Source organism: Austrofundulus limnaeus, unplaced genomic scaffold, assembly GCF_001266775.1.
Source record: "Austrofundulus limnaeus strain Quisiro unplaced genomic scaffold, Austrofundulus_limnaeus-1.0 Scaffold28, whole genome shotgun sequence".
Lineage (NCBI taxonomy): Eukaryota > Metazoa > Chordata > Actinopteri > Cyprinodontiformes > Rivulidae > Austrofundulus > Austrofundulus limnaeus.
Window position 1 is genome coordinate 2,834,504 of NW_013952430.1, and position 14,553 is coordinate 2,849,056.

The window sequence follows — 14,553 nt, forward strand, 5'->3', positions numbered from 1 at the left end:
AACAAAACAACACATAAGGTGTAGAAAACAACAATATATTAAAAAAACATTTGTCTTAAGAGTGCAGATGACAAAAAAAAAAAGATTATGAACAAAAATACTCCTGATTAAATGACAGACTAGCACTAAGTAAGATGACAAATGCAAAGAGACCACTGAACTTACAGAACCAAACAGAAGATACAATATATATATCTGTATGAGTCACAAATATTTTTGTTCAGATGGGTGCAAAAAGCTGCATTTATATACTTGAAATTTTTTTGAATTGGAAAACTTATGAAAACTGAGACACATAAATGCATCCATTGTTGTTTTGTAAATTAAATTTATGATTTAAAATCTAGTTTATTTATTTATTTATTTTATTGAACTCACTGGCAGGCAGGTGGACTGAGTAAAGGAGCCCTGTCATCTGTATATCAGTGTTTTTCACAGTGGTCACCGCCAGGGAGCGGTAGAGAGGCCTCAAAAAGGTGAAGGAATGAGAAGAACTGAAACACAAAAATTAAACAATTAAATATAATAAATGTTTCAAACCATTATCATAAACTGAATCTGTTTTTCAATCATTATTTTAAATAATATAATTTATAAAAATAAACTGAAATGTAACTCAAGAGAGCTTAAGAGGTTTGAATTTCTTCTCTATTTCATTTCTATTTAATTTCAACATTCTATTATCGCTTGTGGGTTTGCAATCCTGCCAGATGTTTCAGGAACTCATGATCTACAGTAAATAACATGATCCTACGTGTCAACCCCTTCTGACTTTCAATTGCTTAAAAAATCTGTAATTTTTTACAAAAAAATAAATAAAAATAAATATCCATATTATTCACATCCGATAAAATGGGGGTGGGGGGGGGGCTGTGGGCCACGGAGCAGGGAATGTGGACGGAGAGAAGTGGGTAGCTTATTTTTAATGGCAGAGTGGTTTGGGAGATAGCTATTGAATATTATTTATAGATTTTTCACATCCAAGATGTAAAATCAAATTTTAGCTTAATTTTTGAAAAAATCCATGAGACTGCCCTATATGCCCGTGTACCTGCAAAATGGAAGAAAATCCATGTAATTTACAGACAGTCCTTACAAAATTACATGCATGGGATCTTCTTTATCACAAACATACAGTATTTGTCATTTTCTGTCTTTCTTTTGTTTTGTTTTGTTTTACCATAAATAAAATTGTTGCAGAACAAGACAGATGTGGCCCTCAGGCCGTCAGTTGAATAGCCCTGATATAAAGCATGGGTGAGATTTATAAGAAAAAGCAACATGAATGCAAGCTGCAATGCCTTGAATCATCCTAAAAGTTGAAAAGCAACTAGAACCAAAGTCCATCTGCTGATTGTCTATCCAAAATTTTTAGCACCTCTTAGCTGAATTTAAACACTATTTAAAACCAGTTAATAGGTCCTCTAACACCAAGCCTCAGAAGTGAGATACGATATGGTTGTGGTCATCCTGAATGTTACAAATGACCTTAATGTCAGACATGCATCCCAGCCACAAGGATGGTTTGAAAGTTAACTTTTCATTTGGTCTACAGAGAAGCCAGCGGCGCAGAAAAGGTGGCCGTGTCCTATTTTTGGAAGGGCTATCAACAACCCAGTGGCACGGGGCTGAGTGACAGCACAAGTGTTGAGCTGCATGTTCCCCTCCCTCATTAGGGGCAGACATTCCTCAGCGTAAGCAGACACAGAACCCCCCCCTCCCATCATATTTCTTTTTACCTCTCCCCTCTTCCTGAGGCTAAGATGGCTGCCCCACTCTGGGTATGGGTGGGGGCACAGAAGTGTGTGTGTGTGGGTGTGTATGCATGTGTGTGTGTGCAGGTGTGGGTGCCAGCCGTGGAGCTCAGACGACAGTCAGCAGCAGGACAGAACGCCAGGCGACGAGCAGATCAGAACTCTATGTGGGGGGTCCTGACTGCCAACCATGGAGCTAATACACTGAGGGGGGGACCCCCTCGAATAAAATATCAAAACTAAAGAATAACTAAAAGATAAATAAGAAAAAAAAAACACTAAACAATGGTTGCAGAGGAGGTCATTATTACACTGTCTGGTGGAGTGCCATGGGGGTTTCGTCTCCAGGGAGGTGTGGAACATCAGAAACCACTCCAAGTTGCCAAGGTAAGCAGAGTTTTTTTATTTGGACAGGAAGTTTCTTTCAGTTTTTATTTATTTATAATTATTTTAATGGAAAGTTTATATATATATATATATATATATATATATATATATTTGACAGCCTCACCTACCAGATGTATAACATTAGCTGAGATCTGTCAGGAATATATTTTAAAAAGCTGTGAAGAGAGTAGAACTGAAATGGAACATTAGCCCTTGTGCAGGCTGGTTCAGAGCCTGAACATGAGTCATAATCTTCTTTTAGTAGAGTTTGCATGCAGATATGGATTGATCACTGTTCTGGTGAACTTTGAACTTCAAGTATAGATTGTCATGGCAGTAATCTTATCTGATGTTGTCATAAACTGCCACTTCTTCAAATAAAGAGGATAAAGCTAAACTGTGATGAAACTAAAGTGATGCTGATCCAGAATTTTTTTTAGCAGGTTTTGGTTTGTGGTTAAAACCATATCTTTTTACTGAATAATACTTGTTTTTAGATTAGGTTTGTAGAGCAAAAATATTCACATAATGCTTGAAATGTTAGTGCAACAATCTATCTGATGAAGCTGCAAACTCTTTACTGGGTGTCCACATTTGGACCATGAGACAGTCCAAATACCAATCCTGAAGTCCATTTGACAAATTTAGGTTTGACATCACATTTACAAAGCAGACAGAGCAAAAAGGTTTGGAAAAAAAAAGAATAAACAAGCATCCCTAAGATTTAAAAAGACACTAATATGATAGTTCCCTCTATTAGCATTTAATCTGTTACATCAGAACCTGCAGCAATAAAAACCATAACTTGTCCCTTAGTCAGTGTTGGCACAACTAAATAAAGTACTTCTTTTTAACCTAAATATGTGTTTTTGGTGCACATGCCATGCAGAATTCACCTTGTAAACAAATTCTGATACACAAACCTGCTTAGAATACGAGGAACACAATTTCTTGTTGCTGGTTCGTTGATTATTGATTTTTAATGACAATAGGCCCAGATGTTTTCAGTCAGAGCAGTGCTCATGTCTGGGAAATCAAAATACAGATCTAGCTCTCTTGAGACAGTTTGGAGACACCTGCAAGAAAACTGAGAAGGGATGGAGATGGCTTTGATACACCAGAAACATCTCCATGACTGTTCTGAAAGAGAAAAATGTCACATGCATGTTTTGAACATGCTTGAATGCCCGGCAACAAATCATATTGGAAAATTGTGAAATGTCTTTGAACGTTTTGAAACACTTTGAAGACTCCCTTGTGAATGTTGTTTGCCAACAAGTTGCCAAATGTCACAAAGGTTTGCAGTTCTTATGGTTGAATTTTGAACATGGTAAAACAAAATTAGGCTACAGTTCTTGTCTCAAAATTGTCTTAAACCCAAATCAAATCATTGTCAAACTAGTTCCCGAAGCTCTTCTCTAGACAGAAACATTGTTACTAATGTTCTACAGGTAAGTAAACAATAAACAATGCTGGACAATTTTAAGGTCTAAAACCATGGTGGTTACACATAATTATCTACAAAATGGTCTATATCAGTGGTTCCCAAACTTTTTATCTTCTGACCCACAACCTATCCATGGCAAAAACTTGTGACCCCAAATATTACTGGTCTGAGTACATGAACTTTGTTAATAACCCCAAAAACATTGGCTTTTTGACAATCTAAACAGCTTGTACACAAATATAAATACTTATTTATACTTATTTTGTGTTTTTGTAATAGTTATAGGGAAAATATTACATCATCAATTATTTTATTACCCTTTAAACTGATTTCTGGAGATTATCCAAGGTGCTTCATGACCCATATTTGGGTCCCAAGCCCAACTTTGAGAACCAAAGTGCAGTGGTTCCCAAACTTTTCAGCTTTTGACCCACAAAATAACAGTAGCAGAGACCTGTGCCCCCAGATATTTTTGGCGATAAACATTTGTATCAGGTCAACAAAACATGGGCATAGTTACAATATTTTTATACTACATTTATCCATTTTAAATACACTAACCTCACTCCTTTGTAACAACTAGGCAAAAATGTAATTAATTCAGAAAATCTTTTCAGGACCCCACCTTGATGTTTCGGGACCCCACTTTGGGTCCTGACCCCAACTTTGGGAAACACTGGTCTATATTGTACTCCAGTAGATTAAATCATGAATATTGAGGAAGCTAACAAAGCTAATAAAAAGCAAGCTGACATGAGAACAATAGGTTTAGCAAGCTGTTTGTTTTTGTCAGGTTTGTTCTCATTTCGAACAGGTGGAGTACTGTGGGCCATCACTGAAAGAGTCAGTGTGTGTCAGAGCTCAGTTTGTGTCTATGAGCCTGTACGTGAGCGTGTATTTTTGTGACTCTGTGTGTATTTTTGTATCAGTTCATGTGGTGTATGTGAGCAAACATGTATGGGTATTATAAGTGTTATGATTTGTGACCACAAGGTGACTGACAGAACAAATAGCTTGACATCCTGGGCCACAAGAGGCACAGACCACTTTGAAAGGCTTAGCTAAATGGGGAATTGGGATTTCATTACAGACAAACCAGAATAGCTGTAAAGAAAACTAATTAGGGTAGCCAAAGAAAACGGTATTAGCTCAGACTTCTAATATACTGTATTCATACATTTCCTTTTGCTGCATAATCATCAGTGCTATTTGTCTCAAATCTTCAGGGCACCATGTTGTTGATTCGCAGTGTCCCATGGGTATTTATTAAGGGCAACATGCCAGGAGCTCAGTAGATATTGGGCACAAATAGCAAAGGCACCAAATGAAGAAGGCTGCTGGCTGACATTTCCTCGTTAAAGTGCTCCACTTGAGCTGCAATATGTGGCACATGTCCACAGCAAGATCGAGCTGTCAGAAGAAAATCTGTTCTCCATCAGTCAATATCACAAACCAAGACAGGACAAGAAGCGGTGCTCTGTCAGCCTTTTATTCCCTAAACCCCGAAAAGCTGAAGGCAGAAGATGCGAGAAAACCAATACAGTTTTTAATAATCTGCCTTGTTGAAAAATAAAAGGGAAATCCTGCACATCACAACCCTTCAAACTAAAATTTAAGACCTAATACCTGGGCTTTACAGAATATAAAACACTGATATAATATCAAATAAACATGACACCATTAGTCCATTCACAGCAGTGCATCATAAATATTTAATGTGGGCTTGTATGATGAAGAGATTTGTTTCGGCAGTGTAACAAATCCTGTAAACAGCTCCTGGAGAAAAGTTCATGTGCCTTTCTATTTAGTTGATAGCATTCAGAAACAAAACTCTTCCCACATGGCAGGTGTGGGCCAGATCTGGTGTCAGGCTGGCACTGCTGGCTGACTGCTGGCGAGGGGAGTGGTTTTTCATCCTGATGTGGGCCAGGTTTGGCAATGATGGCACTGTTTTGAAGATGGCATGCCATAACTGGCCTAATTGTGGTTTGGTTTATGCGGTGCTGGCCCATGCATGGACCACCTCTGGCAAAACACATCTTGGCCACCAAAGGACCATCATTCATTGCAGTATCTTTCTGAGTGTTAGCGCATTGTGTGTGCCAGGGCTGGAACAGACCAATTTTACTATGTGGGTTCTCAGAACTTCTTCTTCCGGTAAATGTCTTGAGATATTCTTTTTATGGGAACCTTTTTTTTGATTTGCTACATAAGAACTTTAGCTTTAATTCCATATACTGTATTTGCCAAATAACCTATGCAAATCTATGTGACTTCTTTTCTTTTCCAGGTTCGTAAACGTAGCAAAGCGTGCAGGGCTGGGCTGCGGGAGGGCGATGAGCTGGTGTCTATCAATGAACAACCATGTGGATCGCTTTCTCATGCCCAGGCCATGAACCTCATTGACAGCTCCCCCGGAATATTAAACATTCGTGTCAAAAGGTAATTGGAACAGAACAGTAAGAGTAAAATGAGAGCATGTTTTGTAGATGAGTCTCAGCTACTATCAGACCAAATTTTAGCTCAGTAGTGTTGCTAAGTTTAATTCACTGTCCTTTCCATCTTAAATGATGTTGACTCAAAGGTAATCAGTTGTATACATGCAAAGATTACTTTATGACCGTTTCACTGACATTTGTTTACTATTTCATGATATATTTGGCTAAAAGATGGACACACACATGTGCATGTGAACTCAAGGCAGTGAGTGAAAATAAATGTTCTCAAGATTCTGCTGCCTATGATGAGAATCAATCAGGCATAATTTGTTGGCATCTAGCAGTTAATGATAAATGAGTTTATAACTGTCTACAGGGCGCCTGCTGCTTTTCAGTCTGTAGTGCTTGTGGCCCGCGCACCATCTCCCCGGATAGACAAAGAGTACCGCGCTGCTCTCAAAGCCATGTCACCCACACAACCCCATCATGTGCCTGTCCGCGAGGTCCACCGCAGCCGCTCTTCTCTGACCAGTGGCCTGACATCCCCACCTGGTAGCGAGGCCTACTATGGCGAGACTGACAGCGACGCAGACGTGGCAGGTTATGAGAGGCAGCGACGCCAAAAGCGCAGAAGCCCCAGCAACTCCAACTCTGGGAAACCAAGTGAACGAACGTCCCCAGAGGGCGGGGAGACCTCGGAGATGAGTGGCTACGACAGTGCTCCAGACGCACAGGTGTTCCCACGTTCAATGAATGGACGGGGAGGAAATGGAAAGGAAGGTGGGCTGCCAGGGGTGGCAAGAAAGGAAGTGATTTTCAAACCTCCCGGTCCAGGAATGTGGTCCTCTCAGACATCCACTGAAACCTCCTCCATCATTTCCTCAGCAGATGACCAGGGCCCACGAGATGGAACACAAGAGGAAGACAGTGGTTTTCTGGAGCCCACTAATGTGCCTCTGGTGTCACCTGAGAGGGCCAAGGAGGCTCTAATGTTGGGTTCCCGCAGCCAGCTAGTGCCCATGGTGGGTCCGGTAAATAAACCAATTGACGAGGAGCTTACAACAACCTACATGGAGAAGGCCAAACAAGCCAGTAAGTGAAACTAAGGAGAGCCTTTGGATAGATTTATACTCAATTATATTAGTTTTTCTCACATTTTAAAACAAGAACAGCAGTTAATTTGGAGCCAGCAATCAATAGAATCGACCTAACAAATCAATCAAATAGAAAACACAATTAATAACAAAAAGAACGATTTTTAAATCAAACAGTGAGCTGAGTATGCATTCCTTATTAACATTGTATGGTTTTAATCTATCAAAACAACATTTAAACTGTAAAGAACAAGAACAAAGCTATTTAATGAACTTTTAACCAGACAAGTCCCATTGAGATCTCAGATTTCTTTTTCCAGGGAGGTCTGGGCCTGAAGGCCTATTGTACATGTTTTTAAGGGTGGGGGAAACCAGAGTACCTGGAGAAAGCACACACAAGCATGAGGAGAACATACAAACTCCACACAGAAAGACCCCAGGTCTGAACCGGGGATCGAACCCAGGACCTTCTTGCTGTGAGGCATCAATGCAAACCACTGAGCCGTCGAGCCACCACCTGTTTATAGGCATATTCAAAAAGCAGATAAACTACTTTTACATTCCTTTTCATATCATAAAACTTTTTATGTTTTAGTCCTTACAATAAGTATATTTGAAAATTTTGTCATTTTGAAATCTCATGCAAAAGTTGTTTAATTTGGCATTATTTGATGTTTCTTCAATGTGAATGAGTGTAAGCAAGACCTGACAAAAAATATGGCCAGTGTGGTTTATATTTATCTCAAGCTATGAGTGTAAAAACCCCAGCAATCAATCTGTGAGCACCTAAAACCATCTGCAGCTGCTTTCGGAAATCAAGTCGTAAAGCAGGGACTCTCATTTGCACTGCTCTTCGCTCTCGCTCTCTCTCTCTCTCTCTCTCTCTCTCTCTCTCTCTCTCTCTCTCTCTCTCGTTCTGACATACAATTTTAATACATATTGAAACATTATAATTCTTACACTAACAAATGTATTTTTACATTTTGAAAATGCACCAACACAAGATGTGCTTCATGTAGGTAAGAATGTGTTTGGTTAAAGCAGAGAAAGTACAATAACAGCCCTTCAAAGTTCTAGCCATAAACTATGTTCCGCAACTTTCCACTGGCTTGCAAAAATTAAGAAAGATGTCAGAGTATATAAACTTAATCATGTGCAAATTTATCCTTCACCCCAACTAAGGTGAGAAGCTAAAAGCTTGCCTGGAATTTTTACGGAAGTGTTTCTGTGTGACGGATACCCCTTGAAGGCATGGGACAGTTTTAGATGCTCAAGTCATAGGTTTAAAGGTTAAATCTTTTGAAAATCTCTTGCTGTAGTTATGTTACACTACTGTACAGTTCCTAATAGCTTTGACTTTCATACCTTGCAGAACTGAACCGAGGGGATACACTACAGGACAAGCAAGTGAAGGAAGCCAAAAGCAAGTGTCGAACAATTGCGTCTCTACTGACAGATGCTCCTAACCCTCACTCTAAAGGGGTGTTGATGTTTAAGAAGAGAAGACAGCGTTCCAAAAAGTACACCCTCACCAGCTTTGGCAGTGTTGATGAGGACAGGTGTCAGGACTCACAAGAAGAGGATGGATTAATTCCTGGGAGTGAATCTGAGTTTGATGATGAGGGCTTCTCGGCAGTTCCGGACCCAACTTGGGATAGCGACTACCTGGATAAGCTGGAGAAGAGGGCAACAGCAGGTGTGGAAGGTCGTGGAGTTGGAGCAGAAGATGCTCCAAGCCCTGGTTTGAGTGACACTGCGGGAAAAGGTGCTCAGTTGTTTGAGCAGCAGAGGAAAAGGGTGGATGAGCTTGCCAAGAAGGTAGATGCTGCGCAACCTCAGGCATCTACTGAATCTCAAGTACAGGAGCTTTCTCAGGCCTATTCATTGCATCATCAAATGCACACACAAGTACAACCAAACCAAAAGTTTCAGGAGTCACCCTCCAGCCTTACACCCACTAAACCTCATCCTCAAGTTGATGCAGCCCATGCAATGGCGTATGGGGACCACTCTACAATTAGCACAGCTAGCATAGTGATGTCTCCCCCCGTGGCTCCCAAATCATCCACAGCTGCAGTGAATATTCTGAGCAGTCCTGCCCCACCTGCTGAAACACCACTACCTGAATTACCTGCAAGTAATGTTCTAAACAGAACAGCACGTCCTTTCACACCCGGCTTCATTAGCATTCGTGCGGCAACTGCCCCAGTAACTTTCCGACCATCTGTCACAAACAAGAGCCAGCGTCCTTCCTCAGCAGCTGTTGCACCACCACCCTTTTCCAGTCCTTCTGAAATAGCTATTAATCCAGCACCTGCAATTTCACACCTACATTTTGGTCCTCCATCAGTGCTCTCCCCATCATATTCCATCCCTCATGGTTCCCAGGCCCTGCCACCAGAAGTTCCTGCTACTGTTCACCATCCAGCACTTTATTCTGTAGACACAATGCAGTCATCACTGGCAATAAGTGGTTTTCATCAAGCTCCATTTTCAACTATGGCTCCAATGCTGATGCCTTCAGCACCAAGACTTCCACAAGTACAAATGGCACCAGTCCCCATTTCTCCTTCAGCCCATGTTCCTGGCTCAGCTGATCCAGTGGCCTCAGCAGCACCACCACAAATGCCAGCTTCTCAGCCAGCACGCCCACACTTTCCTGTGCCACCTGTAGCTCAAGTGTCAGTGGTCTCTCAGCCTGAAGCTGTAGCTCCAACTCCAGTTCCAGGCCCAACAGGCCGCACTGGAATCTTGAATGAAGCTCGGCGGCGAAGTAACAAACCCAAACCCATGTTCAACATACCAGAGGTAAAGAAGAACTCCCCTAATCCTGAGCTTTTGTCATTGGTGCAGAACCTGGATGAAAGGTCCGTAAGGCATAAATATGGTCAGCCACCCACTGAAGTTATCTATGATGATACAGAGGAGGAGAGGGGTGGTGAAGTTGGTATAGGAAGGGTGCCTCCCCCAGTTGCACCGAAACCTCGGGTCATTCACGAGGCCCCGCAAATTCTTCACGCAGGGGGTAAGGGAGCCGAATTGTTTGCCAAAAGGCAGAGCCGCATGGGAAAGTATGTAGTGGACACCCCACCTGAGACGCCTTACCAGCAGAATGTGTTCTTGCAAAATACAGCTCAACCACATGACTCCTCTGTTGGTACTTCAATCTCCTCCCAGTGGAAATACTCCCCAAATGTCCGTGCACCTCCACCTATTGGCTACAACCCCCTCCTGGCTCCCTCTATCCCCTCAGGGCCTCAGAGAGATAAAAGGCCAGAGAACAGGGGAAGAGGAGGCTTCCAAAAAGAAGGCATCAAAGCTGTGGATTTCATGAAGAGGCAGCCATATCAGCTCAACTCAGCGATGTTTCAGTACGGAGGCAGTGCCGCTAATTTATCAGCCATGCCTTCTTACCATGCCCAACAAAATAAGTACTCAACAACAATGGTAGGTAGTTCCTTAACCACACCAAGGCAAATTCCCCTTAAAACAGCCCGTGTCTATGAAATCAAGCGATTCTCCACACCCACACCAATGTCAGGTCCATCTCTAACACCCAAAGTCATTGTGCCTCGCTCAGCAACGACCCTCGGAGAACGTTTGACTGATTCCGGCATGACCTCACCACCTCCTGCTCCTTTCAATCCATCTCCAGTCACTCCAGCACCAGTCACTGCTTCAGTATCCTTCCAAGCAGCAGGGCTACCAAGCCTCCCCAAATTCTCTGCCACTCCTATTCCACACCCTGTACCTCCATCAGTTCCCACACCTTACACTCCAGTGTCATACACCACTGGGCTCCAGACAGCCAAGCAGTTTCAGAGCGCTCCTGAGCTCAGCATTCTTGCCTCTTTGCCCCCACTGAAGAGCAACCCAGTTCAGACACCTAAACCACATTTCGTTGCCACCAAAGGAGGTGTCCAACCCCACGTCTGGAGGCCAGGAGCATTCTAAACAACAACAAACTACTGCTGCTGATGGAAAACAAGTCAACATCAGCTGTTATAAATTGGTATACATGGTTTAAAGCAATAGCTCAGATCATTTGAAGTGCTACCAAAGGCTTATCAAAAGTTAATAAACTACTTGTAGAAAACTTTCTGACTGGATTAACTTGCCCATTTGACTGTGGCCAATACCAAAGTCAATTGCTGCATTCTTAAAACTACAATTTCAAAAAGTTTGCAGCAGTTTGTGTGAATACTATAATTCAAAAAGCTACCTGAACCTGGTCAGACTCAACTGTTTATAACCCTTTCTTCAAAAGATCTGAGCTATCCCCATTAGTTTTACAAAAAGTCAGAAGTTGTGGTTTTTCACATGTGATAATCATTATTTCTCTCTTGTCCTTGTATCACTTAGGGGAGTTAAAGGGTGGTTCTAGGTTTTAAAAAAAGGAATTTTAAAGATTTTTCTATCAGATTGTTGTCAAAGAAACAAAATATCCAACTCAAAATTTTTTTGTTCTTTAGCTTTTTTATTTAAAAGCAAACATACAGTACATAGTTTATGGTGAATATACTAAACACTGTTGTGTTCAAAATACTACTTATTACCATTTACTTTGCTGCTAACACATTTAAGTGAGTGACAATAATAATGGGACATTGTAGCTATGCTTTATTGTCTGCGTTTGTGTGAGATTTTTGGAGGGTTTTCTACAAATGTAGAGGATGAAAATGGGCCTGTAGTGATATATTCTCAGACACTTGAAATGTCTGAAACATGAATAGGTGCAGTTCAGACAGCTGGAGGACACCAATAGAGGTATTTCATCTTAACAGGTTCTGTCTGTAGCACTAATATAAAAGAACAACGCAGTAACCTTGATTTTTCAGAGGAAAGTTAAAATGTCAAATGACCTGAAGGAAAATGAAAGTAAAGTGTTTTTATTATACACCTCAGATTATGTGAATTTATACATCATATCGAGGCGGACTTGCTGCTTCATGTTAGTGAGGTTTAGGATAATAGTCTCAGTATGATTGTTACAAATATCTGTAAATCGTTCTTTATTAACAGATAATACAGATGAAGAAAGTGATTTTTAACATCTTGTGATTTAATCTTAAAGGACATAAAGGAAAGTTGACGCTCTTAGGTTTTATATAAAAAGGGCTCAAGGAATGAGAGTAGCTGTGTAGAGAGAAAAACATATGTAACTGGGTCTTAATGAAGTCTCTGCCCATTCTCTATAAATGGACATGATCAAGTTGAATAGGACTTCTGATTCATTACATATAGTTAAATATTCCACAGCCTGTAGATATAATGGCTAAAGGGAAGTTTGTTCTGAACAAAATAGTGGTGAAGCTCAAGGTACTGATGAATGTTGGTGTCTTTTAATTCACACAGTTTGATAAAAAACCAAAGTAATGTAACAGCAATGTATCTTAAGGATTATGAGTGTTAATGGAAACAAGAGAAAAACAATTAAATAATTGTGGTAATTTCAGCTTTTTTAAACTATTTTTAAAATATAATTTCTCCTGAAAGCTTATTTTCATAATATAATGGCTACAAAAAAATCCTGCACTGTTATAGTTTTGTTGAGGTGTACAGTATGTGATATGAGTTTTCTGGACACTGTTAGATTAAACATGTGTGAACATTTTTGTTTTGCTGCAAATGCTGGGTAGAAGTTTATACTGACTAAGAAAAGATTTTTTTTTTTTTGGAGAAATAAAAAATTGGATTTGAAAGCTCTTCATTTGTCTGAAATGTCTGATTGAACACTGCCCTCTGTTGCTCAGTGTTTGATGTACATGTTCTGAGGCGGGACCTCCTCTCACTCAAAACCTATATAACATGAGTACAATAATAAGTTAGACCATTTTAGCCTATGACTCATGAGATGAAGGCAAAATTCAAATTAAACTTTGAGACAAGATTGTATTTTCTTGAATGGATGGATTGATAGACCAATTATGAAACAGCTTATCGTCTTTAGAGGAATGGCTCAAACTGCAAAAAAATAGCAAAACCAAAAATTTGAACTCAAAACTTAAAGACAAAAGTAAAGAGCTGATTTTCTTACAAAAAGGAACGTTTCACAATGCAGAAAAAGTACCCAGTAAGAATTGGAGAAGGAGAACAAAACCATGAACACCTTGCAGACACAATGCACTGGAAAAATCAAGTGACAACGTATTTAAAGAGACTAATGACTGAAAAGAAAATGATGCTCTGCTGCCAGCTAATGTTGATGTAGGTGGTGCAGGAGTTGGAACTGAATATTTAACTGACAGTGATGGCACACAGGAGAAAATCCATCCATCCATTACCTTTATCTGCTTCTTCCTTTCAGGGTCATGGAGGTCAATGGTGCCCGTATCCAGCAGTTAATACGAGGGGTGGGGTACAGAACCAGAGCTGAATGCCTTTTCACTCACACCTAGGGACAATTTAAAGTAATCAGTTGGCCTAATATTCATGTTTTTGGTCTGTGGGAGGAAACCAGACCAAAAACTCTACCTTTCTAGGTTTGTATTCAAGGTGCATGTGTGGGTTTTCTCCGTGCACATCGGTTTCCTCCTGCAGATCAAAAAACAGGAATGTTAGCTATCTGGTAACTTTATATTGTTCCTATGTGTGAGTGAGAGTGTGACGGATTGTTTGTCACATTGAATGGCACTGACTCCATCCTGTGATGGACTTGGACCTGTCCAAGGTGTACCCTGCCCCCCACACAGTGACTGCTGGACAAGATAGAGTACCAGTGATCCCTGTGGCCCAGAAAGGAAGAAGCAAGTAAAAAATAATGGACGGCTGGACCTTCAGAACCAGGCTCAGAATGGGCACATGGGAGTTTGATAAGATGGAAAAAAGACACGTCAAACCCAGTAGGCTCTTGGTCCAGGTGTAGAAAAGAAAGAAAAAACACAAGGTTATAGCGATTTAGAAAAATCTATATTTCTAAATAAATGTTTTCATTTATTTATTTATATATCCATCAATCCAGGATAACAAATTTAAGCATGTCTAGATGTGAATCACACCTTACCCATGGTGAGTTTTCTTTTCTCGCCAACATGAACTTCAACCACCGAGTGGTGCTGTGAAGCTTTAGTTGGACTCCTCTTTGACATTTTGGTGCCATTCGTTCTCACAAGGATTCTATTTATGGGGCTGTTAAAATCCAAATGGAATACTATTTATGTATAGTGAAAATAACCCACTGCCAAGGCACAAATTTAATTAAGAATAACCTCCTATTCTAACAGCTAAAAAAAGACTGAATAAAAATAAATTGGGCCAGACTTTTGAAAGGTTCCTATTTCAGTGTGTGTTGAAATATTGTGTGCTGCAGTTTCCACTGGAGTAAAGTTTCAGTATAAAATAATGTTACTTTACAGCATGTCTGATTGACATGATTTTTTTCTAAATCCTAATATTTGCCAGAGAAGCAAAGTTGCCAGAGATTGCCTGCATGC

The 14,553-nt window shown here is 40.4% G+C and overlaps 1 protein-coding gene across 2 annotated transcripts; it reads left to right on the forward strand.

Moving 5' to 3' along the window:
* Positions 1 to 1,796: 1,796 nt before the first annotated feature.
* Positions 1,797 to 12,826, forward strand: synpo2la (synaptopodin 2-like a). 2 transcript variants are annotated; one of them, XM_014005161.1, is made up of 5 exons: positions 1,797 to 2,141; positions 5,879 to 6,030; positions 6,403 to 6,806; positions 6,912 to 7,118; positions 8,493 to 12,826. In XM_014005161.1, exons 1-5 carry the CDS (start codon positions 2,040 to 2,042, stop codon positions 11,072 to 11,074), a joined length of 3,447 nt encoding a protein of 1,148 aa, XP_013860615.1. In that variant the 5' UTR covers positions 1,797 to 2,039; the 3' UTR covers positions 11,075 to 12,826. The 2 variants fall into 2 exon arrangements, with proteins under 2 accessions (XP_013860615.1, XP_013860614.1); XM_014005160.1 differs by having other exon boundaries at positions 6,403 to 7,118.
* The last annotated feature ends 1,727 nt before the right edge of the window (positions 12,827 to 14,553 follow it).

Coding starts and splice junctions, on each gene's coding strand:
- synpo2la (XM_014005160.1), top strand. CDS start 2,040: ATGGTTGCAGAGGAGGTCATTATTACACTGTCTGGTGGAGTGCCATGG. Junction 2,142..5,878: donor AACCACTCCAAGTTGCCAAG/GTAAGCAGAGTT, acceptor TTTCTTTTCCAG/GTTCGTAAACGTAGCAAAGC. Junction 6,031..6,402: donor TTAAACATTCGTGTCAAAAG/GTAATTGGAACA, acceptor AACTGTCTACAG/GGCGCCTGCTGCTTTTCAGT.